This window comes from Meriones unguiculatus, chromosome 11 (assembly GCF_030254825.1).
Source record: "Meriones unguiculatus strain TT.TT164.6M chromosome 11, Bangor_MerUng_6.1, whole genome shotgun sequence".
Lineage (NCBI taxonomy): Eukaryota > Metazoa > Chordata > Mammalia > Rodentia > Muridae > Meriones > Meriones unguiculatus.
Window position 1 is genome coordinate 84,100,037 of NC_083359.1, and position 27,378 is coordinate 84,127,414.

The following is a 27,378-nucleotide window of genomic DNA, read 5'->3' on the forward strand; positions in this document are numbered from 1 at the left end:
TGACCCAAGGATCTTCTGGTGGACCCTGCCTGTAGCAGGTCAGTCCATCCTGGACCCCCTACAAAACACTTACCATACTTAAACACTTACCTGCTTTAAAAAAAACCGCCTTCTGTATTGTTGCAATTATTTATTAGCTCTGTGTGGGCAAGTTTCGTTCCTTGTTTTACTGATTTTCTTATCAGTGAATTGAGCTAATTTGTGGTAACCTTCAGTGTCAGTCAGATTTCTGTATTTGTTTCTTAGCTAGGGACATAATGCCTGCAGCATTATGAATAAAATCCAAACAGAATGTAAGAGGCAAGCTCTCCCTCCAGCCTCATGAATAGTTTACAGTGCCAGCCTGAGAAGATCATGTTTGAAATTCTCTACTTTATTCACTGTTTGGATTTGAAGTACATCTTTCAAGTGTTGTTTAAAAGAGAAAAGGAATCATGTCCAACTGTTTCAGGAGATGATTCAAGTGCGATGTAAAAATGTAATTCTCATTATGAATTGTTAGTGGAACTTAAAGACTGACGACTTATGCCCTTTGCAGATCATCATGATTCTGAGAGGGGCTTATTTACAAGGGTAGAGCAAGCGCTGGCTTGCTTACTAATGAAGGCCTAAGAATCCTGGCAAATGATCTCAAACAGGAAAGGGAGAGGTATGGAAGTCTTAATTTTTAAACAGCAAAGTTCCTGTCTGGTTATTGTTAGTGAGTCTCAGAAATTCTAGAGGGAATCACTATCAGATCAACACAAGGAAAAGCGCAATGAGAAGAATGGGGACAGCGAGGAGACTGAGCAAATGGGAGTATAAGCAAGGCTTCCGAACGCCACCGACGACTCGTGTCTTCATAGGCTTCAGTGACCGGTCCCACTGTGTCAGGATGGCATTCCTGGCTCCTGACCACTTCCCCGGGCCTACCAACCGGAACTGGTAGGGACTGCAAGGGCCAAAGAATACTTCCATGGCCAACCTGGGATCCTTGAGAAACAGCCATAGGAGATTGGGCTTGGCTCCAATAAAGGAGGCCAGTTCATCCATGTAAACAATGTAATCTGTCTGGATGGTTGTGCTGTTGCCAAACCTAGAGATGGGAGAGGAGAGATTCCAGTGAGGCCCAAGCTTTACAGAAGCAGGAAGAGGGAAAGCAACTCATGTTCCCATCAGGGACCCTTGTTGTTATTCTCTTGTGTTATTGATGAGACTATTTCATATCTCATTTGGAAATTCCCTGGTTCTACAGAGCAGTGGAAAACAGTTTTTGTCCCTGTTAGCAAATGGATAATTCACTTGCTCAAGTGAGGTTAATCATGTACAGCCCTTGAGCTAATTAGTGGCAGGATCGGGCACGGAGTCCGGTTTCCTAGGTTCACTCCCATGCTGCTGAGTCATTTTCATTTAAGGCATCTACTTGAAGTGTCTGCCCTGTAGAAGATTTCTGGGCAGAATTCTGCTTTGCTATATTTCCCCAAATACTTTGAGTTCATGGCGTTGGCATGTCCTTTCTGGGGTGTACTACAGAAGACAGGGAGAAAGATGACAATACAATGAGGATCCTCAGTCTTCCTACTCACTTACTGTTCATCTACTATGGGGACCTCACACTTAGTAGGACATAATGCAATGGCAGCTGGGAAGATCTCCACTGATGATTCTTGGATGGAAGGATGTAGCTCATAGCTTTTACTCTATTGACTTCATTAAGGATCGTTTAAGACAAAATTAGTTTTACTGGAAAATTCTGACTTCTCTGTTCAAACCCTAGATCTACGTTCTCATAGGTACTCTTACCATTTGAGTTTTTCCCCCATTTTCTCATCAATATCATCCATCATGTCTTTTACAGAAGGCAAAATACAAGTTCCTGAAAGAGAAGGAAGGGTATAATGCTAGTTAATGAATCTGGTGTAGGAGCACCCTGGTATTTTTTCTTCTCAGTGAATTAGGAACTATATTATATTTTTATTTCAAAAAGTATTTATTATTTGTGATCATGTGTGCATGCACACATGCCATGGCAGGACAACTTTCAGGAGTCACTCCTGTTATTCCACTTCTGGGAATCAACCCCAGGATGCTAGGCTTGTGTGCCAGGCACTTTTAGCCACTGAGACACCTTGGTGATCCTATTTTCATCTGGCTTTTCACTGTTTAACAAAACAAAAATGTGAGCAGATGAATAGGTGCTTATTTTCAGACTGATTGCTACGCTTCTCAGAACTGATACTGTCACAATAATAAAAAATCTATTATGTAATTGTCTTTGTCTTGATTCTTAAAGATACTAGATGTTTAATATGAAATAAAGAGTTAAACTAAGCTTTCCATCATACTTTGAAGAATATATCCTATAAATTATAATCTAATGCAAGTGAATTGCAATTATTTTTCAGGGTATTTTGTTGTGTGTATGGAGTAGGTGTGCGTATTGTCTTTGTAAGAAAGATAGAGACAGAGACACATACAGAAAAAGAGATAAACAAAGAATGACATACAGAATGAGCAGAGGTCAGAGGTTAAACTCAAGTGTTTTTCTCTATGGCTCTCTGCCTTAATTTTTGAAATAGGGTCTGTCTTTGAACACAGAGCCCACCAGCTACCTAGAGAAGTTGATCAACAAATCCCAGGAACCCAGGAACCATTCTATGTTCACCCACTCTCCCCAGTACTAGGGTTACAGGAATATGCTGACATACGTTGAATTTTTACAGGGGTGTTGGGGATCTGACTCAGGTTGCTTTACAAACTGAGCCATCTCTCTGGTCTGGTTTTTTTTTTTTTTTTTTTTAATTCTTCCTAAGGACGTAGTGAACACCCAATTTGTTTGGTGGAGAAATAAGAGATGATGAATGTGCCTGAGATTATGGACTATCCAAATCCACCAAGGATACGGGGAATTCTGGGTGATGAGCCTACGTTAGGATTTTGGGCTCATATAGGTTAATACAGGTCTCTGAAACATAAGCCAAAATGTATTTTTAGAATAATTTATTTGGCAATGTTTGTAACGAATGAGATTAAAATTTATCTCCGAAAAGAAAAGAAAAGAAAAGAAAAAAAGATTGCTCACTCCTTGCAGTGACTTGCTTAGTTCCCAGTTCTTGCAATCCTTATAGTGTCACTGGACAGCTTTTTGTCACATGACATCGGTGTCAGTATAGCCCTTGAAGTCTGTCCTGTCCAGGTGTAGGTGAAGGAACTGGGCGGTGGGAGCTATGTTCATTAGGCCACTCACCTCCACCATCAGGTTGCTTGTAACTGGTCCCATGGTCCTGGGGTTCTGATTTTTTTCTAGGAGCTGGGAATCAAATCCAGGGCTTTGTGTTTGTTCAGTAAGTGCTAACCACTGAACTAAATGACCAGCCTTTATCTATTGCCTGATTCTGCCAAACTAAGTTGATTTCTCAATAGTCCATTTCTTATCAGTCCAAGCTTTTGCCTTTTTCATCAGTTTCCTGTCAATTGCCCACTTTACTTTTCTCTTTCAAGATTATCTTTACTATCTATCTATCTATCTATCTATCTATCTATCTATCTATCTATCTATCTATCTATCTATCTCTCTCTCTTTATCGTGTCTGTGTATGCATACACGCCTATGTATCATGGTGTGTGTGTGTGTGTGTGTGTGTGGTGGTTGGGGGACAACTTTTGGGAGTCAGTTTTCTCCTTCTACTATGTGGGTCCCAGAACAGAGCTCAGGTTTAACAGTCTTGGCATCAAGCACCTGTGTCAATTGAGCCACTTCACAGTTTTCCATTTTGTTTTACTTTTTTCTTATTTCCTTTTTTTTCAGAGCCCAAATTACAGCTCTCTTCCTTACAGAGAATGAAGGAGCTGCCTTTAGGGTGAGTCTGAGGTGGACTCTGAGGGCCTAGTGGCTGCTGCTGCTTCGCTAAAGCAAATTTGCCCTCCAATCTTGGTGTGAGCAAGGAGAGGAGACTCAGGAACATCACTGCTCAGTAGGAACATACTGATGCGGGGCGCAGCCTGCTGGCCCGAGGTGGACAGTGGTATATTCTAAGCTTCAACACGAAAGGGGGAGTCTTCTGGCCCTACAAGCGAAGGCAGTACTAAAAGCCATAGCTGCGGCTTCACGTTGCTAAAACTCCCTCGTCAAGATGTTTCATAACTGTCAGGGCCTATGGGGGCATGTCTGTAATCTCAGTACTGCGGAGGCCTGGTCTACAAAGTGAGTCTAGGACAGCCAAGACTACACAGAGAAACCCTATCTGAAAAAACAAAACAAAGACACACACACACAAAAAAAAAAAAGAAAAAAAAATTCATAATTTAAGATTCAATTAAATGTGTTTGCTTTACCCTGACATCTCTGTTCTTGTTTGTTTGTTTGTTTAATTATGTCCCTACTTAGTCTTATGACCTGCGGATGCCCACAGCCATTCCCGGGTCATGCAGACATTACTGTGACACTGCTCCCAGCTCTGCTCCCAGAGGATGCTGGCTGCCTTCCTTGCCTGGCCCTAATCAGGTCTGTTGCTTCCTTTCCCCTTTGAAAGTGTGAATAACATGTACCCTGAGATCTTAGAGACTCAACATCTCTCACACCCAGTACTTCCTGTCTCCAGTCAACCACTGCTTATCCTTAACTAACATCCTGCAGGGAAAAAAAGCATCACAGCAAAGCCAATGCCTTCCCCAAGAGTATAATTTCCATGGCTATAGATATCTGAGGCTGCATACGTGCTGGCCTGGAACTATCTTTCTCTATCGCTCTTTCAAGCAACGTAATTGCATACAGTTTGAAATCACAGTTTAATAAAGTTGTCATGCAGTTAGGACCAAGGACTCTTGGAATTCTTGGCTAATGAATGATCTCAGGTAATTGTCAGCTCCCAGAAATCATAATTAGAAAAAAAAAATTCTCCTAATAATATCTTACTCTTGCATATGATAACCTAGTGACACATATTTCAAACTGCTTGTAGTCTGCAGCACGGATGGAAATAGTTACAGATTCTCAAAACTGGATAGGTCCATTGTAACTAAAATGATTACTTAGATTCTGAAAATCACTCCCATTAGCATGCACTGGTGAACTTTCTGGCTCACTTACCCACTATTACTTTAGCAGCCCAGCGCGCCTGCAGGTCAGTTATGGGGATGGCGGCACCGAGGGACTGCACCAGGCCAATCACTGCCAAGGTCGGCTTCTCCAGTTGAGGAGGGAAGATGCCCTTGTACAAGGTGACCTCGTTGTTTCTGCTTCTGATGATGGAGTCCTCCAGAAAGGGGTAGGCGTATCCATAGCCCGTGGCGAAGATGACGCAGTCAATGGCCTCAAACACGGTCCCATCCTCAAACACAGCGGAGGTCTCGGTGAATTCCTTCACATTAGGCTTGATGGTCACGGTGCCACACAGGATGCGAGAAGGGAGCTCATCGTTGAACACGGGTTCTTTCCTCAGGGTTCTGCGTGGAGAGCAGAGACTGGTCATTGTATCAGTAACACTTCCTCTTTTTCTTGTCTGTACACAAATTGTTAAAGAAGGAACAAAACAACCAAAGAGTTTCCCACAAGCTGTGGGATATCATTAATACACGAGAAGAACTGACTACATGAGAATTGCTTTGAGGCCATATAGGAAATAAGAGAAATTACTTTTGGCTTGGTCCTTCTCATCCATACAGCTCCTTTCAGATCTCAAAATGAACATCTATTCCTAACCACTAGCAAAACGTATGTCTTTGTTTTGTTTTGTTTTGTTTGTTTGTTTTTCAAGGCAGCATTTCTCTGTGTAGCCTTGACTCTTCTGAACTCACTCTGTAGACCAGGCTGGCCTTGAACTCACATTGATCCACCTGCCTCTGCCTCCCAGAGTGCTGGATTACAAGCGTGCACCACCATGCCTACTTCAGTGAAGCATATGCCAAAGAAAGTTCTAGAGTAGGGTACCTGGTACCTGAACTTTTCCATTGCTTCTTATTACCCAGGAAATTGTGAAGATTAAGTCCTCCTAAATTCCCTGTGGCTCATTTTTTTTTCTTTCCTGGATTGTCAGTAACACTTATCCTAGGTCACAAGGAGATCTAAATAATATAAAGAATTTTGTAGTCTGTAGTGCAGATAAAGGGTTAACAATGTTAACTTCTATTTTTAATTTTCAAACTGGCCATGGTCAGATAAACTTGGGAGGGTGTAAGAAAAAAAAAAGAATCGCAAAGTCCACCTAGATTTCCACAGAGTGGTGAACAGTGAGCCACATGAAGTAACTGTATAACTTGGGCCATGGCAGGAACACCTAGGAACCTAGATAAGGGTAGAGGAAGGGGAAAGGGCTTGAAGCACTGGCCCCTGGAGATCTGAGAAGAGATCTTTATTTTCAGTCAGTAAAATCTCTGGGCACACAGATTATTCTGAACTTGGCAATGAACTTGGATACTGTGGAAGGAAAAGGCTTTGTTATGGTATGGCTAAGACAGCCATGAGAAGAAACCACAGGAGGATTCCTCTGGAGAAGCAACGCAGACAGTGAGAGCAGCTGGCATTCTGTTTGGAAAAGATTTAACTGCATTCACATCTGTCACTTTTATTAAACTCATTGCCATCGTCATCATGCATTCTGACCTCACTGAGATGGCATTTGCCAAGGCTGTCAGAATCAAGCTGATTGGGGTCCAGTGGTCCACACTCAATTTTTTTGCTTAACTTTTTATTAACAACCATCAACTTAGTTGGTTGTACCTTCCCTTTTGAAACACTGTATATCTTCCAAGATCACAATTTCTTCTTGGTTCCTTTCCTAACATGGCTACTCTCACTCTCAGTGTCTCTTGCTGATGTTTTCTTTTCCTCGTGACTACTGAGCAATGGTGTACACCCCAGAACTCAGCCCTCAGACTTTCTGCCTTCTGCATCTACACTCATCCTTGAAGAGATGGCATAAGCTTTAACTTAGAGGTTGAACTTCTTTTCTGTCTGGGTATCCCACAGATACTCGACATCTTTTTTTCTGTATTATGGCATCTCAGTTTTGATTTGTCTATAGATAAATCTCTGTTCTTTCCAGGGGTTCTGTATCTCAGTAAATACCAACTGTGTTCTTTCTCAGATCAAGTCTTGAAGATACTTTTGAAGCTTTTCTTACTGTCACATTACTACAATAACTTTTGGAGCACTCTTTTTGTTGTTATTGTTAGTTAGGATTGAAGCTATGGCCTCACACATTCTACCACTGAGCTATATTCCAGTCCTGACCATACCTTGAGAAATGGTCATACTTAACTTCTGTCCATCTCTGCCTGTCGACACTGAATGAGGTGATGCAACTAAGGAATCTCTAGCGTTAACTTAGACCTTGTCAGGAATCGTGGATGGTTTGGCTTGCTGTTGTTGCCCTCAGAGTAAAAGCCACGCCCTCACAAGGTCTATCAGATGCAATACTAACTGGATATTTTCATGCCTCTGGTTTCTTTTCCATGCTTACCTCTTCTTCTCTCCAAGAAGAGAAGCTAACACTGCAAAGTTGACTATGCCAGCCCTACTCTGAAGAGAGGCCCTGCCTATATCCTCACTCTGTCATAATCTTCCCTAGATAGTTTTGTATTTAATTTCCTCATCCTATTTAGGGCTTTGCTTGAAAAAGTATCCCTTTCTCTGAGTCCTAATTCAAGGACCCTGTTGAAAACTGTCCTTGTGGTACTTTCCATCACCCTCACTTTCATTGTATTCTTCATGCATACATCAGCATACAGCTTTCTGCAAAGCATTTATTGTCTGTTTACAGCTACTAAGAGTGTATTTAGGTAGGCCAGGATTCTGCTTCTCTGCTTATTCTAGACAATGATGTATCCACAAGGAATTACTGTGGGACCTGATATAGTAAATACTTCATTTACATTTGGTGAGTTAATGAATTTGCATGAAGTTTGGGATTTGCATCCAATGCTGGAGTCATTTCTTATGTAGCAAGCTTATGGGGCTGTAGAAAGGAATTAAGAAGGGAACAGGAGATGCTGGACCTGTTCAGGAGAGCTTTTCCTGAAGGGGTTGAGAAGAGAATGCGGCACAGGAAAGTTATTTTGTTAGCCTCAACTTTGACATCGACTGCAGAGTAAGCGGATAAAGAACAAAGGGCCTGACATCTGCAGATCTGGGTTTATAACTGAAGGTCGTTTCTACTTCCTGGAAGTGGTACTTTGGTAAGATTATTAACTTTGTTGTACTTTAGTGTTCTTCTCTGAAAAACAGGGTACCAAACAGAGCCCTCTCCACAGTTGTGAGGGTACATGTCATAATATATGCTGGAGCCTAAAGGAGACACTAGGTAAGACTCTGGTACTATATGACCTTACAAAACATGTTTATTTTTTATTACTGCTATTGTGAGAACTAAATGCTTCAGTATTACCTAACTTTCTAGATGTGCAAATCTGGTAAGGAGGCTGTGTGGAAATCGTTCCCAGTATTTGCAGTTCTTTATCCTTTGGCACATGCGATGTGACTACTTCATGAATATTTTTGGTTTGTTTTGAGGTTACAACACACGTCAAGGGTTGTTGACACTGAAATGTAAGTCAGCAGATACATCATGTCTCAGTCCACGTTACCCCATTAAAGGCATCAGGCCGTAGTTTTCGTGCTTGAATCTCGCATTCATCTGCCTCGTGTACCACCAGTCGGAGATGGCTGTGGGTAAGTTGTTCTTGAGGAAAGTTTGAAATCGTGTGAGCACCACCATGTCCCAAGGGTAGCCATTGTCCCAGACCCTGCTCATCACCCAAGAGCCACTTCTGGAGCTGATGGTGACCTGAAGAGAAAAAACAAAAAACAAACAAAACAAAACAAAAAACAAAACAAAAAAGAAACCACCACAAATGTTAAATGTAGTGAGTGCATATTGTTTTCTTTCTCATCTCTTTATTTTATTCACTTTACAGCCTTGTAGCCCCTCCCCTCCTCCTCTTCCAGTCCCACTCTCTCCCCCTCCCCCTTCCCTTTTCCTCAGAAGAGAGGTGCTCCCTTTCCCATCCACCCCAGCTCATCAAATTGCATCAGGACTGAACATGTCCTCTTCCCCTGTGGCCTGCCAGGGGAAAACGATCTAAAAGCTAGCAAGTGAGTCCTTGTCTGATGCAGTTCCCACTTCTCTTACTAGAGTACTCACTTTAAGCCTAAGCTGCCCAACTGCTATATCCTTGTAGGGGTCCTAGGTCCAGTTCATGCATGGTCTTTGAACCCCTCTGGCCCCTGGCGCTTTCTTAGAATATTGGGAATAACTTTACTTCAAGACCCAGCTATACCTCTGGGAATATACCCAAAAGACGCTCTGCCATACAATAGGGTCACTTGCTCAGCTATGTTCATAGCAGCTTTATTTGTAATAGTGAGAATCTGGAAAAAACCTAGATGTCCCTCAGCCAAAGAATGGATAAAGAAACTGTGGCACATTTACACAATGGAATACTACTCAGCTATTAAAAACAAAGAAATGCAATTTGCAGGCAAATGGATGGAACTAGAAAAGATAATCGTGAGTGAGGTAACCCAGACCCAGAAAGACACCCATGGTATGTACTCACTCATAAGTGGATTTTAGCCATACAGTACAAATAAGCATACTATGAAGCACCAACCCAAAGAAGATAAGTAATGAGGAGGACCCAAGTGAGGATGCATAAATGCCACCCGGAAAGGAAGGTGGACTAGACAGAGGTGTACTGCATATTGTAAGAGACCCTCTGCATCTCCATTTAGGGATGGGCTTGCTACTCTTGCTCAGTTCTTTTTCATTTTCTTTTTGCAGGAAGAAGTAGTACTCCCTCAGCTGTCAGTCCTCCTAAAGATGAAAGGTAAAAGGAAGCTAACTTTCCTTCCTGGGAGACATTGACTCCAGGAGCACTTTAACACGAGCTTCCTCAACTCTTTAGGCTCTAATGGCTCCGCTTCTGCTGGCAGGATCCAACTTATTCCAGTCCTTAGCACAGGTGACCACCGATGTGAATTCCAGTCATATTTCTCTGGGTGCTCACCCAAATACTGATGTCTATAAAAGGCAATTATTATCTCCAGATAGGCATTGATGTGAAATAAGACAAGCAGATTATGACCAGGATACCGCAGGCACAAATCCTGGTCCTCCTACCTCTAAATAAGCAACATGGGGAAGATTGCCTTAACTTCATTAATCTTGTTTCCCTTCTTCTACAACCAAAAGAAACAGCATCTTAGTTCAAACACCTAAGTGACAGCCGTTTACTAATGAAGAATCCACATTCTTCAGTCCTCTGTTGTGGTTTTTGAAACCATCACTTACTGGTACTCCATCCTTTCTTTTCTGCTCAGTTCCTGGAGCTACTACGCTGCTCTTGGAAACTTAAGCTCCGGATTTCATTTCTCTTAAGTCTTCTCCTGCTCAAATCTTAGGTTCCTCTGAGCCTTCTAAGTTGCTGATGTTTCTATCTTCAATTTTCCTTTTTCTCCAATGGGAAAATAAGATCCAATGACCTTTTACCTACAGTTGAAGGCACTCACTTATATGGGAATATTAATGCACCTTTGTGCAGTATAACTGTAGTCGCCATGAAAAATAAAAAACCTTCATTTCAGCAAAATGAGTCAGTAGTTATCAAATACTGATAACTACTCCTGTTTTCATGTTTTGCTGTCATTCCCCCTGCTAAGAACAGCTTCAGCCACACCCTTCAACTGTAGGGTTTACATGTCTCTTTCAAGAATAGGTTCAAGAATAGATCCATCTGCTTTGTGAAGCCTCAAATTCTACAATCTTTTAGGCAGTTAGTGACAGAATCATCCTTTTATCGCTCATTCCAGTGGTAGGTCTTATATTGTTTTTATGCATTCTGCTTAGGTTTTGAGATTGTGTGTGTGTGTGTGTGTGTGTGTGTGTGTATAAGTGTATGTGTGCCTGTGTGCACCTGAGTGTGTGAGTGTGTGAGTGTGTGTGTGTGTGTGTGTGTGTGTGTACTGAACAGCTTTTACTACCTCCTGAGAAGAAAGACCATTCGGTTAATTTATTTGTATGCCTCCTGGTCGTCAAGTGCAGAGACATAGGAATACATTTTTATGCCATTTGTCTTGACGTGATGTTTGTACATCTTGACTGGAGTACTGTAAAGTAAAACTAGATATTTGCTGGGGATTCCCAGGGGCCCTGTCTTTCAAAGTGAGGAGGTGACATTTGTCACGCCCTGAAAGGATCTTCATCTCACCCTCTACGTCTCCCTTTCAACTTCCTTCAGTTCCTTCTTTTCCAGCCCCCCCCACCCCCCGAGATGCAGCAGAGAGGCAGTGTTTCAGCTTCTGATACACTCCTCACTTGGAGACCCTCTTCCCGGAGACTCTTCTGATACCGTGCCCTTTTCGACTTCTGTTTCTCTGCTCGTGTCATCACAGGGCTCTTTCCCTCCACGTGTGGAGCCGTCACCCCTGTGAGGCACATGCGCTTTGTGCTTTGCTCTCTTTGCCAGCCCTTTCCACACCCACAGTCTACGCTTGCGAGTCTGTGCTTACCGTCTTGGAGTTCAAGAGTGAGGGTTATGTTTGTTTTGCTCACCATTTTCCTCCAGTGTGCCAGCGCCTGGAGCCACAGATAAGGACCGGCCGAATGCATGCGTGCATGGATGAGTGAATGAGCAGCAATGTTTTTACCGACTGGATCATAGTTCATGTCTGTGAGAGGCTCATTTTTAAATTTCTTCTGTTTTTATCTGTTATACTGATGAGTGATGCCTACAAAGCTATCCCAAAGCCTAGAAAGCGGAGGTATACGGAGTATCACTTGGTGTTCACGGGCCGTCCCATTCCATTGCACAGTTTTCAAAGGAAAGCACAGTTTCTGTTTCCTTAAGATTGTGGAGTGTGTGGGGTACAGTACCTGTTGAGCTACGTGGCTGAGCTCTGCAGCGATGTCACAGCCCGAGTTCCCCAGGCCAATCACCAGGACTCGTTTTCCCTTCCAGATCCCTGGTTCCTTATAGTCTCTGCTGTGGAAGCATTTGCCTTTAAAACGGTTCAGTCCTGAGTGAAACGTGGAAGACACGTGAATCAATCTGATTTCCATGAAAATAAAACAACTTTAGTGGTCACAGAATAACACAATTTAATTATCCTACTTTATCATATATAACAGAAATATATTTTAATTTGCCTGTTTGCAGTCTAATTGAAAAGACATTCCCACAGTTTGGGGATGGCTTGAGTACATTGCTGCCAGCGTGGTGCCCAGTGTAGTGGCACTGAAGTATGCATATAAACCTTTAAGGGGCAGAGACAGCTGGGAAGTAATTTGGTCATTCAGGACCTCACCCTTGAAAAAGACGGTAGGATGACTTTAGTTACACGAGAGCAGTAACTTTTTTGCCCTAAAAGGAGCAAGTCTGGCTGTTGGATCCTTCTACCTGCCCTTCTCACTTTGTAATTCTCACCTGCTGGCTATGACCAGTTCTTTTTCCACTTCTTCACCATGCTGTGATGCAGCTGGTGTGTGTGTGGGGGGGGGGGGTGAGGGTTGAGGTCCTTGCTAGAATGCTAGCACCGTGCTGTTTAGACTTTCTCGTGCCTGTAATTATGAGCCAAGTAAACTCACATCCTTTACAATGTCTTAATTGCCAGGTGTTCTATTACTAGCACCAGGAAACAGACTAAAATGGACACCACTGATATGTTTATTCCTGACAGATGAGTAGGTGGCTTCCTAAACATCAGCCTTACCTGGAAAGGAGTCTTTTGGCAGATGGGGATATACATGATGCCCAGAACAAATCATTACAGCATCAAAGACAGTTGTTTCTTTTTTGCTATTCTTTTCAGTGGTAACTTCCCACTTTCCAGTAGCTGAGAAATCGGGACACTTATTTATGCTGATTACAAGTGTCTAAGGAACACGGAGAGAAAGCCTTTTTAATATGCTAATAGCAGATGGTCTTGATAAGTAAGGTACATCTTAAAGAATTCAAAAGTCTCTTGGAAGAAATGAAAACATTAATTATATATGTATGTATGTGTCAATATAGTGTGTGTTCTTTTTGCCTTGTTTTAAAAATATTTTTCATTGTTTACTGCAAATGTTTATTTTTAAGCTTATGGTCTCACAAAAGTATGACTTTCTATGCCTTGCACAAAAAGTCTAACTAGTAGCCAGCTCTAAATGTTTTGTATTTTTTCATTAAATTTCTTTTGGACACATGGATGGATTATTTAGAAAATAGAGTTTGAAGTTTACAATCCCATGGATATTTTGTATCTATTTCCTTGTTCCTGATTTCAAAGTTGGTGCTAATTTGATTTTAAGAACTGTGTGTGATCATGTTTCTGACAGATTCCTGGAAAAAGATAGTGCTCACAAATCCACAGTTAGAGACTCCAGACTGTTAAAATGTTGGTTAAAGAAACGGACTCTAGGAGGAAAAATAGTGTGACCAGAGCAACAGCCATGGGCTTCCTCGTTCCTATATCTGAAGCTGCTTTGCTGACAGCATCTTACCTCAAATTGTATGTATTTGAGAAGGTTCTTTTCTGTGGCAAATGAAGTGATATATTCTTGGAGCTTGCTGTTATGCATAAAGTTGGGAAAGTCATCGGGATAGGGGAAGTCTGGAAAACACATCATCTCTTTGGAAGAGTTGGTGAAGACCGACCGGTAAATGCTAGCCCTGCCCTCTTCTGTATTATCCTGGGAATGAAAATTTCAGATGAAATTTCAGAAGGAAATTGGTAAATGAACATACAGTTCTTGTCCATATTCAGTTCCAAGTCATTAGAGTAAGTGGAGTTGACCTTTATCCATGAGTGGATCTGATAAGGTGACAAATAAATATTAACTTCCCCTAAACAATTGATGCTAATCACAGATGTTTATCAAGGTAATTTAAAATACGGAAGCATACACTTAATGTATTGTTTTTGTAAGGGAAACATCTTCTTTGTTTCCTTTTAGAAGTATGTAAATAGAACTCTTATTTCTATAACATGTGGTGATGGATGTTTCCACAGCTCAACTCTGCGGGATTTCATTTTGTCATCAAATCCTCTCATGCATGGGCAACTAGTAGTCGATTTGATTCATAAAAATGGTGAGAGGTGACTGGAACTATTTACAAGATTTGTAAATGCAAGCATTCTCAAACCCAGTGTTTCAGAATTAAGTGTAAAATGTCTACTACCTATTTTGAATGACACATATTGAATATATAGGCACTGCCTGCCCACTGAACATTTATGCAGATAACAGTTTTAACTTTAGGAAATACAGAAACATTTGCACTGGTAAAGTTGATGGAGAAGTTACAGAATTGTAGAGGAGATCTTAAGTGATGATGAAAGAAAGGAACATTGGGGGAAAAAAGGCTTAGCAAAGAACACATTGGGACATAGGTCTGGTTCTCATTTGTAGCCATGTACCCATAAACTCTCCTTGCCTTTCCCTCTGCCTCTGTCTCTGTCTCTCTATGTCTCTCCCTGTCTCTCTCTCACACACCACCACTACCACCACCTTCACCAACCACATAACTAACTAACCAACCAACCAACCAACCAACCAACCAACCAACCAACCAGACAAACAAACTCTCCTAGCAATCCAGAATTAGGTGGAGGTCAATGAGCGATAGAATAGTTCTCACTTGAGATCATACCTTAGGACATGGTTGTTGCAGCTGGTGCTGCAATGTCTGTGTTAGGTGAATTACAGACCAAGTTAAAAAATATGTGCATGTTTATAGGTGGGGCTACTCTGTGTGTCCGTGTGCAGATGAGCCTTACCCCAGGGGTGTGGAGGACAATTTCAGGTGTGTGTTCCTTCAGTGCCACTCACTCACTGACAAGGCTAGGCTGGCTAGCAGGAGAGCTCCGGGAATCCCTCACTTCTGTATTCTGGTGCTGGCACTACAACACTGGCTTCTCAGGCTCAAACCCAAATGCTCACACTTACTAGGTAAACATGCCACTGATGGAGCCACCTCCTTAGCCCAAGGCATCAAACCAAACCAAACCAAACCAAACCAAACCAAACCAAACCAAACCAAACCAAACCAAAGAACCACAACAAAAAAATCACTGTAAAGACCACGATAAAAGAACTGAAACATTACTTGGCTCTATGAAACCACCAAGGTAGGTCGGGAGTTCTCTGTAGTTCTAAATAAAATATCTGTCTTTCTCAGAAGCCCTGTCAGCGATAAATCAGTACACTGTCTGGATTTGACCTTCCATTTTGTGAGGAAGGATTAAATTACAGATCTCCATGGATGTTTGTAAATGTGTAGAGAAACATGTGGACATTAGAAAGTTCTCATTAGGTTTCATGTAACTCCAAGCTGATGGGTGCCTGGATTCTGACCTTTTAGTAAACACTGGGATATTACAACATGCCAATCATTATTACTAGCAAGGCTGAATTTGTTTATTGTCAAGTGACAGATTAGCTGTTGTGTTTGTTTCAAAAAGGAATGTGACCTTGAAATGGTACCCATGTTTTCTTTTGTTCATGTGACTCGTCCACCGACTAGCCAGCGTGAGAATTTGAGGAGGTGAAGGGATTTGCAGCTTCTAGTCAGTTTAGAAAGCTCGACAGAAGTTATATTGTGAGGAAAGAAGAAGAAATTAAGGAACAAATTAATTCACATAGAAACGCTCAACCTGAAAATCCTAAATCTGAAACGTTTTCAGCACTAACGTAACAGTGCAAGTAGAAAAATCCAGCTGTGTAGATCCCCTCTCTCCAAGGCTCAGGGAACATTGTAGAAGAAAGGGTAGAAAGAATGTAAGGACCAGAGGGTGGAGAAGGCTGTTATGAAAAGATGTCCTATGGACATGACATGGCTGCTGTACTCATGAGCTCGTGTGTACAGGTGTGGTTACCTGCACAGGACCTGAACAACAGCCAGTTCAGAATTCAAACAAGGACTAGGGAGGGGGCTCCCAGGTCCCACTCCAAGCTGAGAAACTGTTGGCAGTTAATGGCTGCTGGGGGAGGAAGAATTACTTTTCCTTCTTCCCCTCCTTTCCTCCTTTCCTCCTTCCTTCCTTCCTTCCTTCCTTCCTTCCTTCCTTCCTTCTTTCCTCTCTCTCTCCAATACATCCTGACCTCAGTTTCCCCTCCCTTCACTACTCTCAGTACCCCTCTTCCCGCTCCCAAGATTCACTCCTTTTCATTTTCCTTCAGAAAAGAGCAGGCCTCCCAGGAATATTAACCTAAAATGGTGTAACAAGATATAAAAAGACTAGGCACAAACCCTTATATCGAGGCTGGACAAGGCAACCCAGCAGGAGGAAAAGAGTCTCAAGAGCAGACAAACGAGTCAGAGACATCCTCACTCACACTGTTAGGAGTCCTACAAGAACACCAAGCTGCACAACCGTGCCTGTATGCAGAGAACCTAGTGCAGACCCATGCATGCTAGAATGACTTTTCTTACAGGATGTGGCTACCGGTAAATTGCCCAAACCCAGTAGATGACCTAACCCATGAGCATATAGGCAGCACTAACTGAATTCAGTGAATTATAAAGTTAAGAAGGCAGTGTGTCTGGAGGTAGGAAGGGGGGATTTGGAGTTAAAAAACTTGGGGGTGGATATGGAGTGCATATGATCAAGATATACTGAATATGTGTATGCAAACTTCAAATCATTAATAAATATTAATAAAAATAGTCCATTGAAAAAGGAAAAGAAGAGCTTATATTTATTTAACTTCTTGTAAATCAGGGCAATTTACCGACTAATTGTTGTGGAGGGGGCTGCTAGGAAACAGAAATTTTCGCTAAATCTGTGGCCTTATCAGAGTAGCTCATTTACTCTGTGAGTAAGCAGTGAGAGGTCAGTACATTACTCTGGTGTTGAATCAGGGGTGGAATAAGAACCCCATGGGCACAGAATGTGTTTAAGAAAACAGTTACAAACCAGCAAGGTCTCTGAACCTATAGATTCTTATACTTGAGTAAGGCTTGGATTCCTATGAAAGGTGAGCAAATGCTGAGAGAATGTACAATGCTGACTTTAGAAACTAAAAGCAACAAAAAGAAAAATTAATATAATTTTATTATTATTAGTTCCTCAAGAGAGTACTTGTCTGGTTGCTGCTGACTCCTAGTGACTTGAGTGACACCGATTCCTGGTCTAGTTTGTGATTTGTTTGTTTTGAGACAATGGTTCTGTGTGTAGACTTGGCTGTGATGGATGTGTTTTGTAGACCAGGCTGGTCTCAAACTCACAGAGATCCACCTGCCTCTGAATGCTGGGATTACAGGTGGGTGCCACTGCACCTGGCTTCATGAGCAATCTTAACCCAGCTCATGCTGGTAAAAGAGCTGGGAGGTCTGAATGGCCAATTATGTTGGTTTTGTGTGGCTCCTGGAACAGACTGACACAAATGTGATCAACTAAAGCCATATGACCTTGTCCTCCTCCAGTGTGGAGGCCAGCCATGGGAGCCTTACCTGTTCACAGCCCCAAGCTGTTAACTCCCAGAGGCTGTGGAGAACCCTCTCTTTGCCCTTTTCAGGGCGCACCAGCTTGTCAGTGTCAAATGTATCTGCCTTCAGTCACTTGTGGATTCTGTATCTATTTACATACACAAAATGCAGTGCCTTTTCTCTTCTGTCTCTCTTAAGTCTCCCTTTTCTTCCTTCATAGAAGAGCATATGTTATGGCATTTCTATATAGCCTGGATAATTCAGGAGGATCTCTCCATCTCAAGATTTTAACCTAGTCTTAGCCCCACAGGTTAAGGTCCCATAGGTCCCAGGAATTAGGGAGCGACTTAGTACATACACGCACATCGGCCACGTAGGATAAGAAGACAGGGACAAATGGCATCAGGGAGCTTCAGTGTGGGCTCTACACTGCCCTTTGCTTGGGTGCCTCTCTTCTACTTGTTCAAAAACATTGTTTACTATAAGTTACAGTAGAGCATATTAATTTAATTTACCTGTATTCGGGTGCCTGCTAGCTAAACTCCCAGAATCTTCCCCGTCTCTTAAATTTCCCAGCCTTTAGTAATCACTATTACATGTTCAATTACTTAAGAACACACTTTTTTGGGTTTAATACAATGGTTTCCATTTCCACCTGTTTCATTGAAAAAAAAAAAAGGAATATTACTCTTTTTAAGGTCAAACATTATTCCATTCAGAGTATATGCCAGACTTACTTTATCCATTCCCCTCTAACATCCTGCGCTGCTGGGGTTGATGTATATCTATTTTCTTTTTTGCCTGAGTTAATGTCTTGCGGTATCTTTCCTGTTTTCTGCTAGTAATTTTGTAGTTCTGGGTCTTACAGTTAGGTCTTTGATTAATTTTTGCTGTGTCTTTGTACGTGTGAGAGATACAGGGGTCAAGTTTTAATCTTCTGTGTGTGAAGGTCTGTTTTTTTCCAGTGTCATCCACCAAAGTGGTTATCTTTCCAAGTTTCCTCTGTAACTAATGAAATTAAAGAGAAAGAGGTCATAAAAGGAACCTCATTCACAATGAGTACAAAACTGCCAAGGAGCTGAGCATAGTGGCATACACTTCTAATCCCAGCACTTGAGAGGCAGAGGTGGGCTGATGTCTGTGAGTTTGTGTTCAGCCTGGTCTACATAGTGAGTTTCAGGTCAGCCAGAGCCAGGGCTATGAAGTAGAGGACCCCAGCTTCAAACAAACAAACAACAACACAACAACAAACCGCTACTTCCCATAAAACTATAAAGGAATAATTTTAAGCAAAAACAAAACAAAACAAAACAAAACAAAACAAAAACAAAAACAAAAAACAAAAACAAAAAAAAAGTGAAAGACATCTCAGTGAAAATTGTAAACTCTGGAGAAAGGAATTAAGAAGACTTCTCCAGGTGGAGAAACCTCTGCTGTTCACAGATGGGAAGAATTCATGCTACTGTGTCCATACTACCCTAGTCAGTTACAGATTCAGTTCAGATTGTTATTCTATCTATCAACATACCAAACAAATTCTTTACAAAACTAGCGAAATAAAGTCCTGAAATTGTTCCAGAAGTACAGAAGACTACAAATACACACAATAGATTTGAACCAAGCAAAGCAATTCTAAACAAACAAAAAACCCAAAACAAAAACAAAGCTGGAAGTAATCATGTTACCTGACCCCACAATATATATCACAAAGCAATAGAATCAAAACATCACAGCAGTGGTATAAAAACAGACACGTAGACCGGTGGAATAGAATATGGAACTCAGAAACAACCTAATTCAATTGTAGCCACTTGTTTCTTGACAAAGCTGCTTACCAAACCCATCTGAGAAATTGAAATTTGTGGTCTAAACTACAACCATTACTTTTTTTGTAACTTCACATGTCTGCTATCTATCTATCTGTCTATCTGTCTGTCTGTCTATCTATCTATCTATCTATCTATCTATCTATCTATCTATCTATCTATCTATCTATCTATCTATCTATCTATCTATCTATCTGTGTGACAAGTGTACACCTTCAGGAACACGTTGAGGTCAGAGGCTGACACTAGATATCTTCCTCGGTTGCTTTCCACCTTATTTTTTGTGCTAGGGTCCCTCACTGAACATGAACTCACTGTGTTGGCTAGACTGGCTGTCCAGTAGTTATACATACTGATCTGGCTTTGCCTGGCCACATAGGTGTGTCCCGCTCGCACCAGACTTTTATGTGTTTTCTGGGCATCCAAACTCATACCCTCATGCCTGTGGGGACAAGCACTTTATGCACTGAGCCCTCTCCCAGCCCTACCCGGTGGCTTTCAAACAAGGAAGACATGTATCTGGATTGTATAAACATACCTAGTACTTGACTATGGATGCTTATCTCTAAGTGGCTCTTACTCATGATTTGTCAGATTTCCTGCTAACTCACAAGGAGGTTATTCCTGACCTGCTTCCATTATTGCATCCTGTGGGGGCCAAGCCTGCTAGGAATCACAACTCCCATCCTGGCGGGCCCGGAGCCTCCTCCTCCACTCCCCTGCTGGTGGCACAGATGCCCTACTCACAGAGAATTTCCACAGGCCCCCGACGTCATTACTCCTCTCAAAGCAGGTAGGCTCCAGCCCCTCCTCCAGACAGCTCCTGATGGAGGCCAGGCCACTGACGCCAGCTCCAACTATGGCCACTCTCCTCTTCATGGGTGCCTGTGGAGAGGGGCAGAGATCAGTTTCAGAAGCATTTCTGAGAACATATTTTGTTATATGTTTTTGGTTTGATAGGAAATTTTACTTTGGCATGTGAGAAAACATTGACAGAGTAGCTCAGAATTTCTGTCAGTAATCAAAACACATTTTGCACTTTTTGTTTCTTGGCAAAAAAAAAAAAAAAAAAAAAAAGGCAGCTGAACAAAGCCACCTGGACCTTGAGATTTGTGATCCAAATCACTAACGCTACCTTTGGTAACCTCATGTTTAAAAAATGTGCCTTGTGTATGTGGGGGGGGTGGGGTGGGGTGGGGGGTGTTCACTCATGTGAGTTAGAATGTGAAAGCAAAATGTATTAAGCATTTTGTTTTCAGTCAGCTCCCCAAATAAAGAGATTTACACCTAAGCTGAATAAACACTCACACACACTACACATCCACAGCCAAGTTTTATGCATACCCACTCTGCACATATGTTTATATGTAAAGCAAACCAAGATCTATGCATAGATGTGTGGCAGTCCCTCTGTGTGAGAGGGTTGGTTTCATGACCATCTGCAGATGCTCGGGTTCCTTCTATAAATGACCTCGTATTTTGTCTAACCTAGCGACTCCTGTATCCTTCAGTTCATCTCTGGATTATTTATAGTTCATAGTATTATCAACTCTATGGAAATACTTGCTTTGCTGTATCACTTCAGAATAGTATCAAGAGAGGGAAAAAAAGCCTGCATGTGTACATTCAATACAGGTGCAGCCCTCATAGTATCATTGGTTCATGGCTATTTGAATTTTCATATGTGAAACGCACATGCATACACTCACACATACTTGCACACATATACATGCATGCACACTTACACACATGACAGACATGTATGCATATGTCTATCTTACTTGACATAAGACTGGGAATACCCGTATCTCAATATGTCAGGTGACCACTCCTTTTGCTCCCTTAAAACAACTTCCTTCCATTGTTATACATTTTCAACTCCTTTTTTTTTTTTTTTTTGTTTTGTTTTGTTTTAGCATCTACCACTGCCCCTCTACTTTTCTTTTTTAGGTAAAATTCCTTACCTCTGCAAACAAAATACTTAGATGATGAGAATCATGGTCTGTGATTCCCAGGGAAAATAAAGACTGGACAACTTCCTGAGTGACATGCCACACTCATTCTAACCACACTGAAGGTAAGGTCACCTAACTTCATCCACCCACCTGACCCTCCTTCATGCTCCCCCATTCACCTGCAAGGGTCCCTGCCCCACCCCCAGCCCTTTGCAATAGATTTCTTTCTCTACCTTTTCTTTGTCTTTCTTGCTTCTCCGTGGTTAAGCCTGTGGTCTTCAGGGGAGTCTGAGGGAGATAATGCTGCACACCTGGGCTGTGTGTGAGCCTGTGTAGGGGGTGTTATTGGAATAGGGAGGAGCTTCTCTTAAAGAACCAATCCTTTGCCCTGTCACAAGTGAGCACACACCCCTGCTCCGGTGCTGAGCAGGTCTTTGGGTCACCTCTCTTGTCACTCAGGCCTGCTTTTCTGCTAACAGTAGTTACCAACCTCCAATTTTACCCCTAGGTCCTTTCCTCAGAGGACAGGTTCTCCTGTCTATGGCTCTTGACTCCATCTTCGTAGGTGTAATCCCAAAATTTACCTTATGTTCCTTATTTGTAGGTCTTCCAGGGTAGCCCACGGTAGCCTCCTAAACTCCACTGAAATTTATTCACTATTTGAGATAGAGCAGAAACACAGATGGCTCTTCTGTTCTGCTGGATGTGAGGGATCATCCTTGGCTTGCCAGTCACCGATACAACAAGTAGACCTGGTCCTGGGCATCCCCCTGATTTAGAAAAATTTTAACATTCACAGGAACCACACTGAGGGTGTTGTGGGCCTTCTGTGAGACCTTCCCCAGCAGCTCTGAACTTTAAAGGAGCTTGCAACTGAATTTTAAAGGAATTCCACAGGGAAGAGTTTGTAAGTGAATGTGCCTCTCACCACCTCAATTTACCCTCCTAAGGGACCTCCAGAAGGAAGGGGGGTCCCACTGTCCTCCATCCCTCAGGAGTGGAGAGTCTGCCAGGAAGGCAGAGACCTGGCAGGAGACTGTCCAGTTCTTTAGGAGCATCACTGAGCCGTCATCTCCACCAGTCAACCTCTTCTACATACAGAAATAGGCCTCAGCGTCTGAAACTGCCCAACATTTGGTCAGAATGGACCAGGGACATATGGTAGTTATGGGAGGGTGTTCCACACACGGAGCGAAGATGTCAGCAGAGTGGAGCTCAGCTTTTCAGAAAGCAGTGAAGAATAAGCCAGCACTTAAATACGCTCACGAAACTTGGTTAGGTACCTAACATCAATCCAAGCCACTTGGAAAAGTAACTTTACAAAGCTTTATTTTCTGTTAGTAATCTAAAGCATGCATCTTGGTTTGTTCCATTCAAAGATTTCTATCTCTGAAAAGCTGAGACTTAGTTTGTTGAATATGTACTTTCCGGAGGCAGCATCTCTGAGTGAGCGTGGTCACAGAATGCCTCACAGTCCAGGACAGGAGGAAGCACCTGTGCTTTGAACAGTGAGCTGGCACAATGACTGGCATGTGTGGAAAAACAGACATATCTGGGCAGTGTTAGGTCATGGTTTTTTTTTTTTTTAAGTGGCCGAATGCAGAATGATGACCATTTGCTAATGCACTTGATTTTTAAAGAAAGCACTTGTTTCCAAAGGGAGAATAATTACATGGGAAGGTAGACATGCAGTTTCCATTTTGGTGGAAATAGTTGGCCGAGACAAATTGAAGACAAATTGGTTCATGTTCATGCAACAACAGGTGAAGCTGACACTCTGGAGACAATGCGGGTGAGATGCTTGGCTCATCTCTTGGATCCTCCTGCAGGTCCTCTCTCAGTGACACCGATCCAGCATCCGCACAATTGGACTAGAAACATCATGAGGGTCGACCTTTGTTGACAGGTAAAAATGGTTATATATCCAGACCTGCCAATCTCTTTATACCTCTGAAGGGAGAAGGGAGAAACACAGGCTTCTTCTTCTTCTTCTTCTTCTTCTTCTTCTTCTTCTTCTTCTTCTTCTTCTTCTTCTTCTTCTTCTTCTTCTTTTTTTCAAATTTTATTGAGACCTAACTTTTCTTTTTCAGTTTATTTTTAGAGACAGCGTTTCTCTGTGTAGCCTTGGCTGTCCTGAAACTTGCTCTATAGACCAGAGCTGGCCTCGAACTTAGAGATCCACCCGCCCCTGCCTACCCGAGTGCTGGGATTAAAGGCGTCCTCCACCACAGCCCGATAAGACCTAACAGGTTAAAGTTACACATCTTTAGAATTTATTTCGGCATGTATGTGTGTGTGTATGTGTGAGTGTGTGAGTATGTGTATACATTTGTGCATACTGAGCAGACAACCTTGAATGTCATCCTCAAAAACACAATCCATCTCTTCTTGATGAAGGGTCCCTCAGTGACCTGGAGCTCGCTGAATAGACTATGTTGTGGCCAGAGAGCCCCAGGCATCTTCCTGTCTCCATTGTCCCAGTGCTGGAATCAGAAACGCATAGCACCGTGCCTGGATTATCTTCAGATAATTTCTAGGGATTCTCCAGTTCTCACAAGGCAATCACTTTACCAATGGGGCTGTCTCCCAGGCCGCACCCTTGTGCTTTAAACTGTTCACTAGAGTTAGAAGGCATTGGTCCACTGTTCCATTATTCGGGTGCCCTGTTCTTCTACTTATTGGCATTTGCCAGTATGTTTTACAATTCCATATGGTTTCTGAGCCTTTTTTACTTTAACTAGAAGTTGAAACTGCATTTTTATTTGACAGGCCTAGGGATAAGCTCTCTCAGGTTTTACTGGCTTTGAAATTGTCTTTACTTCTCCTTTATTTCTATATTTCTTTTGGACAGTTGTGGTACTTCTGGTGTTGTTGTTGTATTTTACCCTCTTTTAAGCATGTTGAAAAGTGCCACCTTTTAAAAAGAATTAATAATTAATTATTTTATCAGTTCCTGCTGATAAAACCAAGGAAAGCCGGAAAGCCTTACGGTAGTCGTGCTGCGTGTAACAAGTCTCTTCCATGTTGATGGGTTTGAAACCACATGTCTGTCTTTGATAAATGCTTATTGTTGGAGAAATTAATAAGTGATTTAATTCCCCGAGAGAAGGGCTGGGGGTTCTAAAAAGCTATGATGTATAATGGAATGTATTACGGTTGTAACAGAAGGCTTGTACTATAAGATATAGAGATCTTACCAATTATTTAAAAAAACAACTCTTTTAAATGAACATACAAGCACATGCAGGCACACTTATACAATCTATCATAAACTTTAACTCCCGAGAAAAATGTTGATGCATGCGACACCAAGCTGTTTATGTGCCCTGCCCTGCTGAGGGGAGGACCATATGAGCGCGAATGAGAGAGCCAGGGTGAAACAAAAACCGAACAAACAAACAGGACACAAAACACGCACAAAAACATTCTTACTGAGAAAAAGGAAACAAAATGTTCTAGAACTTAGACAGTAAGATTGCGTGTGTCATTCTGGAGACAACCGGTTAGTGCGAATTTGGACATGTGTTTCAGACAAGGTCTGGCTGTGAATCACTGCGCTCTTGGACCTTTGGGTACACTGTTGGGCAATACTGAGTCGAGCCCTGGATCCGACCACAGGGGCTACGGGCTTCTTTCACTCAGCGTTCTTTGCCAAGGGGTAAGGTCCTCACACTGCAAATGTTACTCCACAGGCGAGAACCAAAGGGGAAGCTACAGCTCCGTGTTCCCACCTGCAGCTTCTACAATCGTTCCAGAAAGCCTGAGAGGGTAGCAGCCCTCATTCCAGCCTTCCTGATAAAGAGCCCTGTGGCATGAGAATGCTCACACTGTGACTTGGGATATTTCTTGTCTTGGCTGGGGGTTGGCAATAGGGGCCAAGATAAACTACTGGGTTCCATTTTATTCCCCAGACCACAGGAGCTGGAACTGGTATTAGGAGCAGGGACATAGGTCAGAGTTCAGGCCAAAGCGCTTGGCTGCTCTGTTGCTGCCTTCTACATGTGGGCCCTGACAGTGAAGCCAGGGACATTCCTAAAGCTAACAGGATGCAGAGCTGGAGCCTTTTAGCTAATGTTAGCTTGAGAGTCATAACTGACAATTTAAAAATTACTTTTCACTTCGATTCATATAATTGTATAATTTAAAAATCAGTATTAAATTTCTAATTAACATCACCAGATACCCAGGACAGTTTTTCAATTTATTGGCCTATTCTTGGGAATTCTGGATATTTATCCCTCCTGGAATATAGTTGCTGATATATGCCAATTATGCTTGCCTGGCATAAAGAAAAACAACAAAGCCCCTGTGCCTAGTGGTTTTCAGCTCTTCCAATGAAGAAGTCTCGCTATCTCTGTGAGCAATTTATAGGCCAATTATGTTTTTATGTTTAGACAAAAAATAAGGACCTTAACTGAAAGAACTTTAATTGATTTATTCAATTTGTGACTTACCAATTCAACACGCATTTCGTGAACGCGTGGTACACGTCAAACACTGAGGACAAAGAAATTTATAAGGTATAGCACAGAGTCTGGCCAACAAGACAGCACAAACAGTTAACACTACTATAACACATATTTTTATATGTTAACTTAGTAAATACTTGCCTACATGCGCGCATATCCAAACAATCTCCATATTGGTGTTCTCCGATTTCACTACTAATTGCCCAACAACAATATTTCATATTTAAAACAGAAGGCTGAGTTGTTAGTCCATTTCATTATCTCTCCCAACGCCAGGCCAAGATCAAAAGAGAAGATATATCATGTATTGATCCAGAAGTAGTTTAAACATCATTGAGACAGGCTATTGTTTAAAAGATAGAAGAGTTTGAAATTACCTTAAAAAGTTCAGAGTTCGTGAAAATGCTGTATGTTGGAATAAAAATGTTGTGCTAGCTATGACTGTGGCCTTCACCACTGATTAATCAAGTTGATTTAGAGAACAGAATGCAGCGGTTTATGTAAGCCCTGGTACATTGTACTTTTGTGAACTGGATTTTCTGGCTTGGCTTCTGAAGGTGTTGGAAGATACTCAACTACTCTTTGATCTTTTCATTTGAGAACAAAAAGCACCATGTTTAGGCACGTAACTCAGCTTCTGAAGCTGAAATTATCTCTCGTTTGCTGATAATATCTCTAGTTTGAAGTAAAATGAGGTTTTCTTTCCTGAGAATTACTTAGGCTTACGAGCAGTCCCTACTTACTTTGACATCGGAGTTTTCAGTTTACCCATTACCAACAACTTGGCTATTGCCAAACCTGCACAATCAATTCTCAAAACAGGCAATGGATTCCTGAAGAGTGGAGGAAATGTTTTATATCTTTCCCTAGATTTTCTTCCAGACCATGCTGCTCTGTCCACCAGTATGTTCTCACTGAAGGACCCGTTTTATGGTCAGTAGTCAGAAGAGGGATGTTTTTAGCAGTTTCTCCTCAGCCAAGTCCACTTAAATTTAAGACTCGTCAGCAAATACCATTGTTTTGTTTCTCATTGTCTTGTTGGGATAAGTGATTGCAGCATATTAACTCAGATGATAACCAAGCTTGAAAAATGACACTAACAGAGCACAGAACATTTTCTTTCTGATCAAAGGCTTTACATCCCAGCCTGCCAATAAATGACAGGCATTGACTAAAGAATGAGATGGGTGAGCAAAGACATATAAAATTTATGCAGGAAACTGGAAGTTACCAGAAAACCATCTTGTTGGTTTTTTTTGTAGGCACCACAACAGTGGATTTTCTATAAACTCCATATATGACTAGAGCTTTTGGTAACCTACTTAATTCTAAACCAACAGATTTCTCAGCCATATGAGCCAGGGTTAAGCTCAAAGTATGCATGAGTGGTATTATGGTGCTTAGGAAATGGAACACTACAGGGGACAAAATGAAGAGCAAAACAGAAAAGTCAAGAGAAGATGGCGTAGGACGAGGCAGATGTGGTTTGGAACTCAGTTCTTCCTTTTTCTTTTTCCTTTTTAAAAAATTGTTGGAGTTTTCATACACTGTGTAAAGATCATATATATCGGCAGAGATCTGACCATAGGCCAGACCTGTAAGCATTACCTATCTCAGTGTTTCGTTAACACTCCCTTTCTCATCTTCTGTTTGGTTTTAATAAAAAGCTTCGGAGGCAGGATTAGGAGTCAGAACTTTTGGGCCCGAAGACGCAGGGGTGGGGCAGGGGGGCATAGGGGGTTG

At 42.0% G+C, this 27,378-nt stretch overlaps 1 protein-coding gene across 3 annotated transcripts; it reads right to left on the reverse strand.

Annotated features, from left to right (window-relative positions):
- Window positions 1–352: 352 nt before the first annotated feature.
- Window positions 353–26,122, reverse strand: LOC110565308 (flavin-containing monooxygenase 3). 3 transcript variants are annotated; one of them, XM_060364594.1, is made up of 9 exons: window positions 26,013–26,122; window positions 19,959–20,096; window positions 13,458–13,646; window positions 12,686–12,848; window positions 11,850–11,992; window positions 8,563–8,762; window positions 5,069–5,424; window positions 1,783–1,855; window positions 353–1,075 (listed from the first exon to the last, which is right to left on the reverse strand). In XM_060364594.1, exons 2-9 carry the CDS (start codon window positions 20,088–20,090, stop codon window positions 733–735), a joined length of 1,599 nt encoding a protein of 532 aa, XP_060220577.1. In that variant the 5' UTR covers window positions 20,091–20,096; window positions 26,013–26,122; the 3' UTR covers window positions 353–732. The 3 variants fall into 3 exon arrangements, with proteins under 3 accessions (XP_060220577.1, XP_060220578.1, XP_060220576.1); XM_060364595.1 differs by lacking the exon at window positions 26,013–26,122 and adding an exon at window positions 25,777–25,959; XM_060364593.1 differs by lacking the exon at window positions 26,013–26,122 and adding an exon at window positions 21,400–21,530.
- Window positions 26,123–27,378: the final 1,256 nt, after the last annotated feature.